At 36.1% G+C, this 16,939-nt stretch overlaps 1 protein-coding gene across 11 annotated transcripts in view; it reads left to right on the top strand.

Annotated features, from left to right (window-relative positions):
• Window positions 1–16,939, top strand: part of KIAA1109 (KIAA1109 ortholog) — a 114,949-nt gene that overhangs the window by 11,520 nt on the left and 86,490 nt on the right. For all 11 annotated transcript variants that reach the window (XM_021397165.1, XM_021397162.1, XM_021397163.1 and 8 more), the window contains exons 3-12: window positions 637–753; window positions 2,202–2,280; window positions 2,904–2,968; window positions 6,474–6,660; window positions 7,687–7,768; window positions 8,365–8,558; window positions 12,230–12,309; window positions 13,553–13,703; window positions 15,608–15,764; window positions 16,235–16,313. In XM_021397165.1, coding sequence (XP_021252840.1) covers window positions 637–753; window positions 2,202–2,280; window positions 2,904–2,968; window positions 6,474–6,660; window positions 7,687–7,768; window positions 8,365–8,558; window positions 12,230–12,309; window positions 13,553–13,703; window positions 15,608–15,764; window positions 16,235–16,313 — 1,191 coding nt within the window. The remainder of the gene's footprint in view (window positions 1–636; window positions 754–2,201; window positions 2,281–2,903; window positions 2,969–6,473; window positions 6,661–7,686; window positions 7,769–8,364; window positions 8,559–12,229; window positions 12,310–13,552; window positions 13,704–15,607; window positions 15,765–16,234; window positions 16,314–16,939) is intronic.

Raw genomic sequence — 16,939 nt, 5'->3', positions numbered from 1 at the left:
AAGACACAAAAGAAGAGGTGCTGTTTCCTTTTTTTTTTTTTTTTTTTTATCTCCTGTCACATTCCATATTTGAACTGTTGCCAGTTTTCTGCTAAGCCAAAGACTAGTCTATTTTTCTCAGGTTACAAAAACTTAGGAAATAATTTCAGATTTGATAGTAAAATGTTCTGTGTTCAGGAAATTTAAGTTAGAATTCATGATCTGGAGAAGGAATGTAGTATGGCCTCTGTGGGCCATTTTGAAAATTTTAAAATAAATTATCATGTGGAATAATGCTTGTTATTGTTTGATCTATGAAATTTAACTTATTGGATGATAAGAAATGACAGTGAAACGTATGGTTCCTGTAGCAGACCCTCAGTAGGCCAGTTTTTCAGACTGGGGAATGGAAGAGCAGTGAAGAATTTATACTTATCTGAACTTGCCATTTTCCATTTTATTCCCCTTCACACACCTTTCCTCTGGAAACATCCTTCCAAATGTTCCATCAATATCAATTATTTTTTTTTTGATTGTAGGAAGAACATTATACTTTATAGTTTTAATGGGTAAGAGTTTTATAGTCTTAATAGGTAAGGCTTTTATCTAGGTCAGAATACTTCAAAAATATTTTAATTCATTTTAATCTTTCAACAGCGACAATATTGTCTTGTGGATGGATTATCTACCTAACTTACTATAATTCCCGGAACATTGGACTAATTTTAACATTGGTTCTTAACAGACTATATAAACATGGCTACATCCATATTGGTAAGTTATGGTTACAGTAATGCTGTTATGTGTTATTTACTGCTTTTTGAATTAGCCTGATAGTTTGATATTAAGGAGCAGCAGTTTTCTACTCCCCAGTGCCTCTGGGAGTGGCTATACAGCATCTGAAGCTTGGGTAGCAACTTCTAGTGGGGGCCTGAAAAGCATGCCCAAGCCTTGACTTCTTGTTATAGCACTGTCCTTGCTTTCCAGATAAGCTACCAGAACAACTAATGATATTAATCTGAACCAGGAATGTGATACCTTGAATTTATGCTAGCTAGAACATTCCCATCAAAATCCATTAACTTAAATAAATAAATAAAATTTAAAATACTTTCAAATAAAACAGGTCAGTTCAAATCGCTTGGGCACTCACCCACATTACAGAAATATCTGATTCTGAGACATAGGGCTGTATCTTCACCCTCACTCTGATGGCACTTTTAACTTTGTTTCATTTATTCTTCCATGCCTTCCTCTCTGTGCTTTATAGAATGACTACTTTAGTTCTGGACTTTTTATGCAACTATTGATCATAAATGTTGTGAAAATTTAAAATAAAATGAAAAAAAACAGCCTTACACGTACCCATATTCCAGAGAGACTATCTCAGTGTGTCCTCAAGACTTTTAAGAACTGTAATATGAACCTTTTTCAAATCTGACTTTTTTAACAGCAATATAGTCAGTAAGATTTTCTGCTGTAAGCTTTTATTAAAATTTCTGTGTGAAATTACTATTAAGTAAAGCCAGCTGGACATAGCTGGTGAAATATATGGTGTCCTTCTTGAACTTAATCAGTAGGAAGAACATAACATTAATTAAATCCCCATGATTAACAGCTTACCTTCAGTCTATTAATGTGATGGGTTTTTTTTTCTTCTTTTGTTTTAACAAGTCATGGTTTGCTTAACTGTGTGGAACTGAAGTGAAAAGCATTAGGAAAAATATGGGCTATTGGCTTGCCTGCTGGTGTTTTCATACTTATTAATCCTTTTCTGCTGTAAACACAATTTGTTACAACAATTTCACTGAAAACTTGATAGCCATTTAAAATTTGAAAAATTCTTCAGGCAAGAATCTTTATTTCCCGAATTAAAGTCTTGCATACAATGGCTTGATACTAAAAACGTTCAAAATAGCTTCCCCAAATTGTCTCACAAGCTTTGCAAGGCATGTAGGCGTTCCTGAGTGACCAGTGTCTGTCAGGTGGTCTGTTATGTTCATGGATGATGCCAAACCTGGCAGCTCTTAGAGCTGTGCACTTTCTGTTGTACATATTCTGAACTTCTGACTTTCCTTCTCTGAAAGTTGATGCCATTTTGAAGGGAAAGCTCAAGGTACCAAGCAAACACAATTCAGATAATTGAACACTGTGTTCTTCTTGTACAGAATGTAAAGTGTCAACAACTTGAGGCTAACGTGCTGTAAACTCTTTCACGTTAGGTTCCTTTTCATTCTCTGTGCTGTCTGGAAAAGTCATGGTTCGCGAAATTTATTTCATCACAGAAGACATGTCTATCAGGTACAGATTTCCAAGGGAGTCACTGTTCTAATGTATGTCTAAGTAATTTAATAAAAATGCCATCTTACCAGTGAGTAATACGGATATTTATGAATTTTAAAAATAAGCAGACTCTTTTGATGATATATGTGTTGTTTGCTGATTTGCTGTTTGAGCGTTATCAGTTGAAATGGCGTGCTGGATAAGACTCTAGTTGTTCTTAATATTTGTAAATGAAAATATTTTAGAATTTGAAGAAAACTATTTTTAATAATGTGTTTTCACTCCATGCTTCTGCTCTGATGTCTTGAAGATTCATTTTGGCCAAGTATTTTGCCTCAATACTGGAACTGAGAATAATTTGTGTCATGGACTGCGAGCTAGAAAATGGTTTATAACTTTCTTTCTAATCGTAAAAGTTGGAAAGCATTGAGTAGACAATGGCTGTAGAGTTCTGTACAAATTCAACTAATAGGGTAATTGTATAATATTATACCGTGAGACATTAATTTCTCTATCCTTTGATATTGCTTGTACACTTAAACTTCAAATCTCTGCAGTGCATAAGGCAGCATGTCAAGAAGCTGCTCAAAGAATTTTGGATGATTAATCTTTTAATTCCTGTTTCATCTACTTTAATTTAGAATCCAGGATGGATTTATCATATTTCGCTGGTGGAAGATGTACAACCCTAAGCAGAAGCAGCATGGTGAGCATCTCAAAAAGACTTCCAAGTTTAAATTCAGTTTACATATGGTCTTCATAAAAGTACTTCCTTTGCACAATTGCATGCAAGTTGTTGATTTGTTAATACCTACCTGAACCATGTTGAAACATCAGAAGATATGGGTTCTTCTAGCTGGCTCATCGATGTTATAACAACACAGTAAAATAAATGCAGGATTTATAATCAAGGACTCAACCATCTCCAGATAAACATGATTAATCTTAATAGTAGCCTTCATTAGCTGTAGTCTGAGCATAATTGACTCTGTATTGATCTTTATAACCATGATAAATAGAGAATTCTGTTGTTCTGAACTGATTTTGGTTTTCAAGATTCGCTATTGTGTCAGTATTTCAGTAAGTGTTACAATATGGGATGCTTGGGAGTTGATAACCTGTCTTGCTGATATCTGTGGTCATAGAAGTGAGGAAGTGAGGAAAAACACTGTATTTTTCTTTCTTATCCACAACTGAAGAGGGAGGAATAACGCTGGGTAGAAGAGATTAATTCTATCTGCAGAAAACATTTGGAGAAAACACAAATAACCTTGTGACGTGTTCTTAGACATTTATAGGATTAGAATCTAATTGGATGGGTGTCTCAAGTGCTGCCTCCCTTGACTTTTGAAGCATCACAGTTCCATTGCTAGTTCAAGGAGGTCCAGAAATAGTGTTTGTATGCCACTGAGGAGGGCACTAATTGAGAAGATGACTGAACTTTGGAGGGCCTTTCTCCCCCTCTGCCTCACTCTTTTGGAAGTGCCCTCTGATGGTGCAAATTAAAGCCTCATAGATTTGCCTGGAAGTTTGTACAGCTGTTGTTTATTCAGTTCCAGGTCAACAGTGATAAGAGTAGTATGTGCATGTTATGCAGGTAAATATGAGACCTTTCTAAATACTGATATAAATTAGAACAAGTTGCTCACTTTTTTTTTACTGGGGCATTACATGATAAGATGGATGATTCAAGTTCTTTGTACTGTAAGATGAGTAATTCAGAAAGTAGAACTAACCCTTTAAGTTAATTATGTTCTTGTAACTACAGGTTACCGTGCTACAGGTATTCATAGAATTTTTTTTGTCTGAAAGTCAGAATGTATTTCTCTAGTGGCTCAAAGAATGGAAAATAAATTGAACTTAGACACAGCTATTCTTACTACGCTGTCTTTGGTGGTATTTTGGCTTGTCAGTGTTTGAATGCTTTAATCATTACTGCTGGTACTTAAGACTGCCTAATTAGCGGACAAATAATCCAGGTAATTGGAGAAGGTCAGAGGTCTGAGTTTGACAACAAAAAAAATTACTCTCTTAAATAAATACTGTTCCTCCTAGGAAAAATAACCTTGCTTACTTTACATCGTAACTACTTAGCAGAGATTATTTTATTTTTAAAGGGAAAATTAAAATCTTGAATGACTCTTAGCCATTTGAAATATATTCTTCCCAATACTTTTTAATCTACTTAATCAAAGCCTAAATGCCTAACCAAATCATTAAGGCTGAGAGATGAGACGTTCCTATAGGAAAATTCTGAATCTGGACTAATAAACATTTTGAAACCCCACTAGATCATTACAAAAACATAAACCTTATGTTTTTAAAGATTTTTGCCTGTAAAGTGTACGTTTTGTGAAGGCTTAGATATAAGCAGTAATGATTATAGTGTGTTTTTGTGTTATTTTTTTTGTGTGTGTTGTTGGTCTAATTTTACTGTTTTTAAATTCTACAACTGAAGCGTTGGGTAGTTCTAACAATTGTATGGAACAGAAATGGGAATTAGTTGTTAATAGCGATGATTGACTTAAAGTCATGTTATTATAGAACTGATGGGACCTCAATGTATATTTATTTTGACATATTTAAGGGTGTTAGAAGAGGTTTTGTTTTTTTGTTGTTTGTTAAGGCAAGGCTAGTGTAGGATTGTGAAGTACTTGAAGGCTTCGCTAAGGCTTTTCAGCTGAGTAGCTCCCAGCATACACCACTATATTTGGGATCATTCCTGCTCAGATGTCAGACTTTACACTTCTCTGTGTAGAGCCTCATGAGGTTCCTGTTGCTCCATTTCTCTGCATTTCTTGTTGAGATTCCTCTGGATGGCAGCATGACCCACTGATCCAGATTGCTAATGGTGCTAAACAGGACTGGACCCAGTATTTGCCCCCAGGTACCTCGATAGTTACTGGCCTCCAAGTGATCTTCTCACAGCTTATCATCAATCTCTGGGCCTGACCTTTTGGGTCAGTTTTCAGCCTACATCTCTGTCTACACATCCAGCCTGTGTCTCCTCAGCTTGTCTCTGAGGATGTTATGGGAGACATATCCAGGTCCTTACTGAAGTCCAGGTAGACAAAATCCACTGCTGCCCTCTTATTTGCCAGACCAAGAGGTGCTTTCCCCTCATGTACTAGGGCAAGGGATGGATTGCTGTTGTTGGGACAGTTTGTTGTGTAGATATGTAATATAAGGGTGCAGATACGTTTTACTAGCAAAGAGAATGCATTTAATAAAGTTGATGTCTCTAAACTTTAGCTCTTAGACAAATACACCATGGGCTGCGGTGTTTCTCCTCTTGACACTGACCATAGCAGCAGCGTTAGCTCTGACTTCTTCATTTCTAGTGTCTTGTGGGAAATATTCAGTTTCATATGAATCCTGTAATAACCATTAATGCTTCTGTTTCCTAAAGTATGTTTGACTTACAAAGACCAGATCAGATTTTAGAGCAGCTCATGTCTCTTGAGTAAGTGTGTAATGGGCACTCTTTCAACTAGGTAATTAGGGGGAAATCATGTGAGGTTTTTCCTCACATGAACTACGTAACTAGGCTGTACTATCTAAGGCAAAAGTATGTCAAAGTATGCACAAAAAGCAGCAGATGTTAAACTTACTTTTAAGTATTAAAGAGTCAAGTTGATATTACGGTTAACATTTTAAATTTGTGAAAATATTGATCGATTGCATAAAATATGCTGCTTCTTAGTTCTCCGTGCTTAGCTTTCTGTTTCTAAATGAAAGAAAGCTGCTTTTCAGTTTAGACGTTCTGTACTGCAGAGCTTTGTTAGAAAATCTTTCAGTTTTGGGGATAGAGTTTGTCTCGAGTACTGCTAAAAAGAGAGTTTGGCAGTGAGGATTCAGTGCTGCGAGTGATTATTTTTTTGTTTTTGATTTGTTTATATATATGAGACCAAATAACCTACATTTACCATTCTATACAGCTCCTGCCTGGTTTTATTTTTGCACTGTGACCAGAGGGTGAAATTTCCTTCAGGTTTTATGTTTTGTATACAACTGTTGTATTTGTCAAGTTTCACTGATTTGCTTGGAATGGCATAATTATTTTGTGCAGGTTTTACTGCCTCTTCATATGTAGCTCAGTAGCTGTTCACTACCATGAAGATTGTTTTAGCAAAATCTGTAAATCTATAAAACTAAATATTGCAAGGGAATGTTGAGATAGAATTAGGAATTTTTTCCTACTCTTCATTTAGATCCAAAGGCAGAAACAAGACTGTATATTATGGTGAATGACTTTGAATTTCATGTGTACAACCGTTCGGAGCTTTATGGACAACTTCAAGAGCTGTTTGGCTTGGATCCCACAATAATTCCAGCAAGGAAAGATGATGAAAAAGCACATGTGAATGGAAGGCAGAGAACACATACCAATCTTGAAAGGTAAATTATTATTCATTTTGCTATTCTATTGATGCTTTGTTCTGTGAAGTGCTGCACTAATTGGGTAATGTTTTGTTGATGTTAGCTATGGAGGCCAAATGGCTGAAGCACAGTAGAGAGTGAAATTGCACTGACAAGCCTGACAGTTTAAATCTTTTTCCTTCCCTCAGACTTTCTACTACAGTAATTTAAAAAAATGGCCAAACAAACCAAATACCCCTTGCTTAGTGATCAGAGACAGGTTGAAAAATCTATTTGAAGCACACTGTGGAAAGGGAGGATGTGTTGAAAAGGATTATGCTCACAGAATAATAACTGTGTTGCTCAGTAGAAGTAATAATCCCTCAAGACGTTGTGAGGATCTGAATGTGAGGATCTGTGTAATGCTGGGAGCGCATACTGGTTTTAGAGCCTTACACTCAGAGTGATTTCTTGAGTTATTTTTTTAGTGGTATGCAATTGTGTGTAGTTACGCAAACCTTAACTATTTTATTCCTCTTTCTGGGTACCCTATAAAACACTGTGTGGGCATAGAGACAGTTTCTCTGCATAACTTAACTTATTTGTAGTGGTATTTATTCAATTGTATCCCTTAATTATGTAGCGGGCTGCATGCAGTGTGCTGTGACAGTGCTGAGTGTGGGTAGGGGCTGCAACTCCAAGCCAGTCTCTTCATGTTTTATTGTTTACATTCTTACTGACACATGCATGAAGGACTTCTGCCTTTGGAAAGTGAAGCGTATTTAGAAAAAAGCAAGTTCCCTCAAGGACAATGTACTTGTTTTCTTCTTTTCTGTCTGTATCAGCTCACAATACACCAGCACCTGAGGTCTAGGTGTACATGCTTCATGTTACTCTTCCAGGCACTGGAGGAGTCTGCAGTAGATGGCTAGCAGGTTCCTTAGAGGACGTATCCTTGTGGGAAGAGGTATTTCCAAAGAGCTGTGCACTGAAGATCCTTAGAATAAAAGCTTGGTTAGTTCTTCTGCAGAAAAGATTAAATAATAAAAACAATTTTTTCCATAGTGTAAAAGTAAAAACAGAATCTCAAGACCCTTCTTCTTCATGGAGATCACTTATTCCTGTCATTAAAGTCAATGTGAGCACGGTAAGTGGAAAAAAAGTCCCTGTTAATGAAAGTATTTAGTAGTACATGCATAAAAAACAGATTTGCTACTCATTTTTCTTGAGCATTCTTTTCTATTTTTTTTGTTATCCTTCATGCTTTGTATAAGTTTTGGAATGACATCACCACCTCCCACCACCACCTTCCTTACACAGTCATAAATCCTCCTGGTGCGCATAGAAACAAAGTCATCTTTTCCATTTTGGGAAATAGTGTGTTTCTTTGGCTTGTAATGGTTTAAAAAAGTTCAGCAAGTAATTAAGCTAGGTAATGGGTGTTACACATTTTTAATTTTAATTTTTGTTTCTGTGTGTGTTTTATAAAGGATATCTGAAACACTATGCTTAAAAATTAATGCTGTCTCAAAAAAAAAAACAGAGAAACTCTTATTTATGTGATAGGAAATAAAATATTTGGAGTTTAAATGTGCAAGGCAATATTTTATTTATGCACTAAGATTCATATCTCCAGTCTTTATTTGCTTATGAATGGTTAAACTGTATTATTACAGGTGAATTATAAATAAATATATATGAAAAGCAGTGCATTAGAAGTAATTGGTCATCTTTTTAATTTAGGGTCGCTTGGCATTTGGGAACCATTATCAACCACAAACACTTTGTATTAACTTCGATGATGCTTTTTTGACATACACCACAAAACCACCTTCCAGCCACCTTGATCAGTTTATGCATATTGTGAAAGGAAAATTGGAAAATGTCAGAGTCATGCTGGTTCCAAGTCCAAGATATGTTGGTCTTCAAAATGATGAGTAAGTTCTGTTGAAGTTATTTTTTGTTAAGTTTCTTTATTATTTCAGAATTTAAGAAAAACAAGTAAAAAAAGCTGTGTTTCTCTGACATTATTTTTCTTAATGTGTTGAGGTAACTGGCATTTCTACCACCTGAAGTTTTTAAATGTTGAAACAATTTAATTTGTGGGGAAAAGTACTGTTTTTCTATCTCATTCTAGATTTCTTTTTTTATTGTATTCTACTCTGTGATTAATGTTCTGCATTCAGTTATTTTTCTTCACTCTGTGTGTGCAGAGAGCTGGATGCAGGCTCTGACATCTATAACACTTTAGAATAAACGCAGTACTTAAGGTGTTTACTTCTGTAGATACAGTTTGCATATAGTTTGGAAAATGTTTAAAAAAATTTAAAAAAAAAACAAAAAAGAGGAAGAAGTTGCACAGTACTTGATGTAGTAGGAATTGTGTTATCTTCTGAAGGCAGATCCTTCTATCTCTTGTCCTGCTCCTAGACAGCCAGGGTTATGCAGCTTTAACAAACTGGAAGATACTAAGGCAAACAAAAGCAGGTTGCTTGCATGAAAAAAAATTGATAGTAGGATTCAGGTTTTATTGCACTTCAACCATCTAGATATTTGTGTGCGTATTATCTGAAAACCGTTGCTATGGTATGAATCTTATAGCCAGAAATTTCTGCATTATGTTATTCAATGCTTACAATTATCAACAGATAATTTGGACAAAGCTGCTGAGTTTCAGTCTTTCACAGGTATTACTTGCGCAACAAAAATAATACATACTATCCTTGGACAGTAGCATGAATGATTTCATGTTTAATGATAATATCAATCCTTATAGCTCCTAAGAAACCAAATGAATTATAATACTTGGAAATAAACTGTACTTCATTAGTCTTAATCAGCTTTGTATCAGCTAAATACTGCCACCTATATAAAGTGCCTTTATGTATTTTCAACTTCAGATACTACTCCGTGGGTGTATAAAGAATCTCTCCATCTTTGAACATGAGGACAAAGGAAACTTCTCCAATTAATATTGAAAGCAAGCTAACAAGATTAAAACAAAATAGGATTAAGATACTAGAACTATTAGCTTTTTTTTTCCTGTTTCCGCTAAGTCTTTTCCTTTTATGCAGTTGCCATCCCTGCAGCTCGTGATTGCTGAAGGATAGCATGGGTGCAGAAAACATGTGCCCTAATTTACTCTGTAGATTCAATAAATGACCCAGTTCACTGCAAATTGGGAGTACTTTTAAATCTTGAGAACCTGCCCTCGTGTGGTTTTTTGGCTTAAAAGTTAAGCGGTGTGTCTTACTTTTCAGGCAATGCAAGAATAGAAAACAGTAAAGTGATGATGAAATTTGTAACAGAATGACTAATCTATGCAAACATCAAAAAGCAGACTTAATGGCTGTCATTTATTACAGACTACTCAGCACCTCCATCACTTTTTTTTTTGCAAATAAACTCTCCCAAACCCAAGATTTAAAAAAGATTAAAAGAAAGTGCTAGGAAAAGCCTTTCTTTTGAAGCCCTCTCTTGGCGGTACGCTCATTTGAAGAGGCTGATGCTACCAGCTTGACCTGCTTGAGCAGAGGTGCACTTTTCAGAGGCAGTGACTCAAATGCATGTTGTGGGGTGCAAGCAGAATGAACTGAGCTCTCTCCATGAGCTACTATTTATCTGTGTCTAAGTACTTTCCACTTTTATTCACAAATTGCTAAATAATTTTTTATTTCAGATCCTACTCTATTTGCATCTCACTAGGGAGGCCAATTCAATTTCAGACAGAAAGAAGAAATAATTGGAAAATTAAAGTGAATAGGAAGTATTTCATCTTTCACTGCTGCTATTACTCACAAAGTAAAATTGATTTGAAATTTCCCGCTAAGTTGCTTATGAAGAACTGGCAGGGCATGGGCTCTGCACCTGCTGCCTTCCATATTTTCTGAGCTTTACTGTGTTTGAAATGAGGTGCAGTGCAATAAGCAGCATGCTTCTACCCCATTAGTCTTACACCATGTATTTTTATCACTGGATTTTCTTCTTTTTGTTAAGAAGTGCAAACATACAGAAGTGGCTGAAAAGTGCGAAAGATATCTCTTGTAGTGAAAATACAATGGTCACAATATGATATTTTATATTATTACTATAAAATGTTTTGTAAATTAATATGAGATAATGTAAGAAAATGGTTGTAGTGTGTGAGCATACTAGTGTTAGGAGAACTATTGCATGTATTTAGGTCCTTCTAAGTGAAATGTCATTAAGGAAGAAGAGGGCTTCCTTTTTTTTTTAATTTCTGGTCTAATTACTGAAGAACTGAAGATGGCTGGTCCCACTGGTTCAGAGTGCTATTTTAGTAAGAAACTATTAGCAGGTGAAAGAACATGATGTAGGACAAGGAGAAAGGAATTCTTGATAGAGAAGAAGCATTGAAAGTAGAACTTTAGTAGTTGATTGTGGGTTGTGACACCTGAGAAATGTCTTTGTGCCCAAAAAAAACCCCTTGTATCTTAGTGCATGAGATAACTAAACCATTTAGCTGCTTTATATAGTAGTAATAATGTAATGATCAAATAGTTTCTGCAATTTAGGGTTGACATCGCCTAGCAATATGACATCCTCCTTTGTTAAGGGGAGACGAGACCAGGCTGAGTATTCCTTGCTTATTTTCTTAAGCATGTTTGGTTTTAGATAGGAGATAGACCAAGAAGCGCAGCCTGGTAGGGAGGGAATGAGATTGACTGAAGTAATAACCTGTACTTTTGACTTCAGAACAACAGGGTTGGGACAGAGTGTGGCGTGTGCCTTGTGTGCCCATGTCCCTGGGCCCCTCTGTGTGTTCCCCCTGCCCTGCTTGTAATGTCATGGGACCAAAGGGCAGTAGATGAAGTGGCCTCAGGCTCTTATAGTCAGCCTGAGGTCAGGCTGCCAGCAAGCGCAATTTAGACACGAGGAGCTGCTGTCTTGGGATTGCATCAGGCTGGAGTTTTTTCCACAAAACCTTCCTGGTCAGATGTCCCCTATAGCATATCTCCAGTGTTACAGGTCTCTTTGTTCAGCAAAAACATAATGGGCATCAAAGGTCAAACAATAACAGCAAATTGCACTTAAGGGACTTCTGGAAATGAGTTTTAATGTATCCATGTGGTTTCCTGCTTGGAACTGGCTTTTCTTCAACCTGTTCAAATACAGACAGAGCTGTATTAATGCTTGTTCTTGCTGTGTGGATATTGAGGAAGTGCACAAAGTATAGCCCCTTCTGTTCTCTGTAAATTTATGATGAGGCTTCTTTTCAGTATGTTTTATGATTTCTTGGAATGGGGAGACTTCCAGCAGTATAGTATGTTGCTTATGGCTTAGAAACGGGCATTTGGTTTGTTCAAGCTCCAATACTTTGGAATCTTCAAATGGGAGGGTTTTCATTGACCTTATTGAGATATGCAACTGCCTGCAATTCCTCTGAAATGGAAGACCCTGGAGTTTTCCACAAATCTTTGGTAGACTTATGCAGATATTTTCAGTAAAATACTTCTTTAGAATCACTTGCTTGATAGAGTTTTATTGATGATTCTTCAGTACATACTAATTGTAAGCTATGAGTGAATCTGACCTATGTTACTCTTCGATTATACTTAACACATCTTCGCACTTTTTTCAATTTCAGACCACCAAGGCTGATGGGTGAAGGTTTTGTGGTAATGCAATCCAACGATGTTGACATCTATTATTACATGGATGAACCAGGTACCTTGTGTTAAATATCAAGTTTCGAGGGATGCAAAGGTTGATTGTATTTTTAATTGTCTGGGCTTGTTAGATAGTTTTCCAGCATGAATACAAATTATAGTATTTTGAAGTGGAAAGAAGGCATTCATAGGTAGTAGAGTCATACCCTTTTTTTCTGAAAATTAAAAAAAAAAAAAAATTCCACACAAACAAATTGGAAAGAGTTGATGAATATAATGTTTTGGAGGATGTGAGATTTTTAACCACTTTCTTTTTAATGGTTCTTGTCAGTGTTTAGATTGGTCTATCTAGAAGGCCTAGGGAATTCCAAGGGTAAGATGACTACACATGTAGAATTAAAAGTTTTATCGATGAGTATTATATAGATGCAGGCACTCAGCAGTGCCTTACTTGAGTTCATATGCAACATGCAAGCAATAAATATTGGTACTGAAATTATTTTTGAAGCTGTAAATTTAAATTATTTTGGTTTCCAAAGGTAGTTAGGGGATGGGGACAGTTTATAATCAATATGTATTACGGATTTGTTGTTTTTTTTGAAAGGTTTTTTAATTGTTGATTTCTGAATACTGTAATGTCTGTTCTTTTCACTTTAAATCCAGTCATTATACTACCTTTTTATTTTGCTGGAGTTTTTTTGTTTGTTTGTTTGCAAAAGGTTTTATTTTGATTCTACTTCGAGTAACCTGAATCTTTAATAAAGGTAAAACATTCAATAATGATATGTGTTGGTGGAAGATTGATGGCTATTTTGGAGCATTTCTTAATGACTGCTTGAATTTTTGCTAGTAACTCTGAGTCTACTGTAGTAAGTTTTTCCTCTTTATTTGCTTGCGTTGTCTGCCGAGATTATTTCTTTTCTTCATCATCATTGTTTCAAAGCTTAGTTTGTAAGTAGGACTGAGAACTGAAGGTGGATGCATGAAGGCCTGTATTGGTGAAAGGCATACTCAGCAGGTAAAACTGCTTTTTATGCCAGCGTTTCAGTGACATTAGAGACTAGTACTTGAGAATATCCCAAGGATTTTTGGTCATTTTCTTGCTCTTCCTGTGAGAGTCTATGCTGAATTGTGGCTTGATACCTATGTATTATGATGGTCTCAGAAAAACCAACCAACCAACCAAAAAAAAAAACACCACAAAACAAAAAGATTTAATTGTGTTGTGTTTTGCGGACGTTTTTCATGTTAATTTGAAAGGGCTTCCTTAGATAATCTCTTTATTATATTATGTAATATAGGTCTTGTACCAGAGGAGACAGAGGAAAGTAATGATGGAGAAACTAACAATGAAGACAGCAAATTACAGGATCTGCCACCATGCTGGGGTTTGGACATTGTTTGTGGAAAAGGAACAGACTTCAACTATGGACCTTGGGCTGATAGGCAGAGGTATTACCATGATTTATGTCTTCAATTTTAATCTTTAATATATCTTACTATTGAGCAAACATTCTAGAGTCTCCAGTATGTGATTACTTGCTCTTAAAATTTGTATGGGCTAGACTAAGGTGTCATGTAAGGAAAAAAGAATTCTGTCACAGTTGGTTAGAGTTAGTAAATTCATTGTTGCTTACTGTGTTGTCCTAAAGCTGGGATCTTTCTGTGAGATTTTATTATTAAATTAATAATTTTTGTTCCTATTTTTTTGGAAAAACGTAGTTCTATTGTTTATCAAGTGTTACATACCTAAGGGTTTAATTTTTTATTGCTATTATTTAGACTTGTTAAGTTCTTATTGGCTTATTTCTCTAGAGTTTATGGTTTGAAAGAAAATGGTGAGAAAATCTGTGGAAGTACAAATCTGGCTTTGAAAATAATGAGGTGTAATCATTTATCTCTGCTTCACAGAATCTACCACTCACTTGATGCAGTCTCTGAAGTGTTTATAATCCAGATATTTTAGTGATTAAAAGATTAGGCTAGAGCTCTATTACTGTTCTTCACTAAGCCTTCTGTATTTTGTGCGTGAATATTTCTGTTGGAGACGGTAGGATTGTTTAGAGAGTGAAGGACTGTTAAGTAACAGTGACATAATCACTACTTTCCCTTTTTTTCCCTTGTTGATTACAGATTAATACTTTTCTTGGCCTCTGTTAATTCTCCTGTGAAACTGATAGGACTGTCTCTTAAGAACGTGAGGATGGTAGATTAGTCGTTAGATATGACGGTGTCTTATAGAACTTGAGAGAAAATGCTGATTTCTAGAACAGAATGTGAAGTCAGTGGATCATTTATGACATTTTTAATACTATAAAGAAAGTTAGAACTGTGATGGTATGCTTTTTATAATTTCAAGTGGCTAGCCAGCAGATACTTGGTGCACAGGGTGCTCCAAGGTGCACAGTCTGCACAGGGTTCATAGTCATATAACTGGGAACACTTTCTCATCATGCCATGGGTAGAAGATAGAATTTTGGAATGTACCCGTATGTTTTCCAAGCACTGATCTGTGGAAATTCTTTGGACTTTGTACTCTTCAATTCATATAAGAGCTTCCACATATCCCGATCTTAATTACTCCATGCAATAATGCCTTGGGTTTCCCCAGGTAGGTGTCACTATAGTGATTTATATCACTATGGTGTGCACGTAATTTTTATTTTATTTTTTCTTATTGAAGTTGCGAGTTTGTTTCTTCTTGTTGTTGTTTTTGTTTGTTTGTTTTTCCCTGCTGGTGCTAACTCTCAAGTTGCTTTAGTGCTGAATGCATGGAAACTCTTACTCAGCTTAAGGACTTGCTTCCTCACCCTAGAAAACCAAATAAGCTCTGCTGTCTCTACTCCATCTCTGTGGTTTTCTTTCCATGTAACTAAATGTTCAGATATGAGTATGCAGAAATGTAGGCTTCATTTAATTCCCATTCAAAAGTCCTAAACACTTTTGTACTTTGTTTCTTTCTGGGCATTACAGTGATCAGTTATGCACAAACTGAAGGATAAACAGATTCCTTCTTGTTACCCTTTTCTAGTAGGTTTATAAGTCAAAGATTAGGAGTAAGAAGAATAACATAGTTGGCAATCTGAATTAGATTAAAAAAAAAAAATCTTTTATGGTCTGTCCACTTATGGCTTTTTTCCAATAGACATTTTGTATTAATGGAATTTTTGAAGTTTCGTTTTGGTAGCGATTTAGTCTCATCATCAGGGAGCCTTCTAAACAATCATCTGCTGGTTGTCTGAAGACTCAGCAATTGGAAAGTCATTAAGTGAACCAAATAAATATGTAAATATACATGTTTATGTATATTTGTTCTGTAAATTAAAACAACTGTTTTGTTTTTTTTCCCCCACTAGGGATTGCTTATGGAAGTTTTTCTTCCCACCAGACTATCAAGTTATGAAAATCTCTGAAATTGCTCAGCCTGGGAAACCAAGACAGATTCTTGCATTTGAACTGCGGATGAATATTATTGCAGATGCCACCATTGATTTGCTTTTTACCAAAAATAGGGTAAATAATGAAATCTTGTCTGTAAATAATTTTTTTCTACCGTGATTCCACTGTGCTTTTTTTGGTTTTACATGTTTTCACTTGTCTCAGGTACTTATAAAATCTAGTAGAAATTGTATTCATTTTCTGTGATTATATATATAGGCATATATTAGGATGGAGCTTGCCCTGATGAAGAGAGAATTTCTTCTGATATTGGATGAATATCTGATATCACTGAGAGATGATATCAGGGGAAACAAAAGATGCATATGTGGGGAGGTTATAAATGGGGTCTAGTGTAACTTCATTGAATGTCTGGTTTCATTGTTCAGTGCTACTCCATTAGTAATTTTTTGTCATTCATCAAGTTTTTTTTAACTCAGGTGTGGACTGTGATAGCCAGATGCATAAAGTATACTGGTTGACACTGGGAGTCTAGAAATAATGCTTGTGTTTTTCTTTGTGTTTTTTTTCTTTAATCCATGCAGGAAACGAATGCTGTCCATGTGAATGTTGGTGCCGGATCATATTTGGAAGTAAATATTCCCATGACAGTTGGTGAAAATGGTGAGTTAAGGCTGTGCTTAATTTGTTTTCTTAATTTTTTTCCTTAACAGTTGTCTTAATTCAAATGAGTGTGACTATCTTGCAGTGTTTTCCCTTTGAATGTGAGATAAATAAATATCCTTATGTAATATATATGTATATATGGACATATTTATATGTAAATACATATGTACACTTACACAAGGAAAGAAAAAGAGTTTCCTTGTCCAGATTGTCCTGAGGGAGGTCACGTGGCATTTGCAGAACAACCGGGGGATCAGGCGCAGCCAGCACGGGTTTGTGAAGGGCAGGTCCTGCTTGACCAACCTGATCTCCTTCTATGATTGAGTGACCCATCTGGTGGATGAGGGAAAGGCTGTTGATGTGGTCTACCTAGACTTCAGCAAAGCCTTCAACACGGTCTCCCACAGTATTCTCCTGGGGAAGCTGGACAGGTACACTCTTTGCTGGGTAAGGAGCTGGTTGGAAGGCCGGGCCCAGAGAGTGGTGGTGAATGGAGTTAAATCCAGCTGGTGACCGGTCATGAGTGCTGTTCCCCAGGGGTCGGTGCTGGGGCCTGTCCTTTTCAATATCTTTATTGATGACCTGGATGAGGGCATTGAGAGCACCCTCAGTAAGTTTGCAGA

This window comes from Numida meleagris, chromosome 4 (assembly GCF_002078875.1).
Source record: "Numida meleagris isolate 19003 breed g44 Domestic line chromosome 4, NumMel1.0, whole genome shotgun sequence".
In the NCBI taxonomy this organism is placed as follows: Eukaryota; Metazoa; Chordata; class Aves; order Galliformes; family Numididae; genus Numida; species Numida meleagris.
This window is presented reverse-complemented; position numbering and strand designations above follow the sequence as displayed.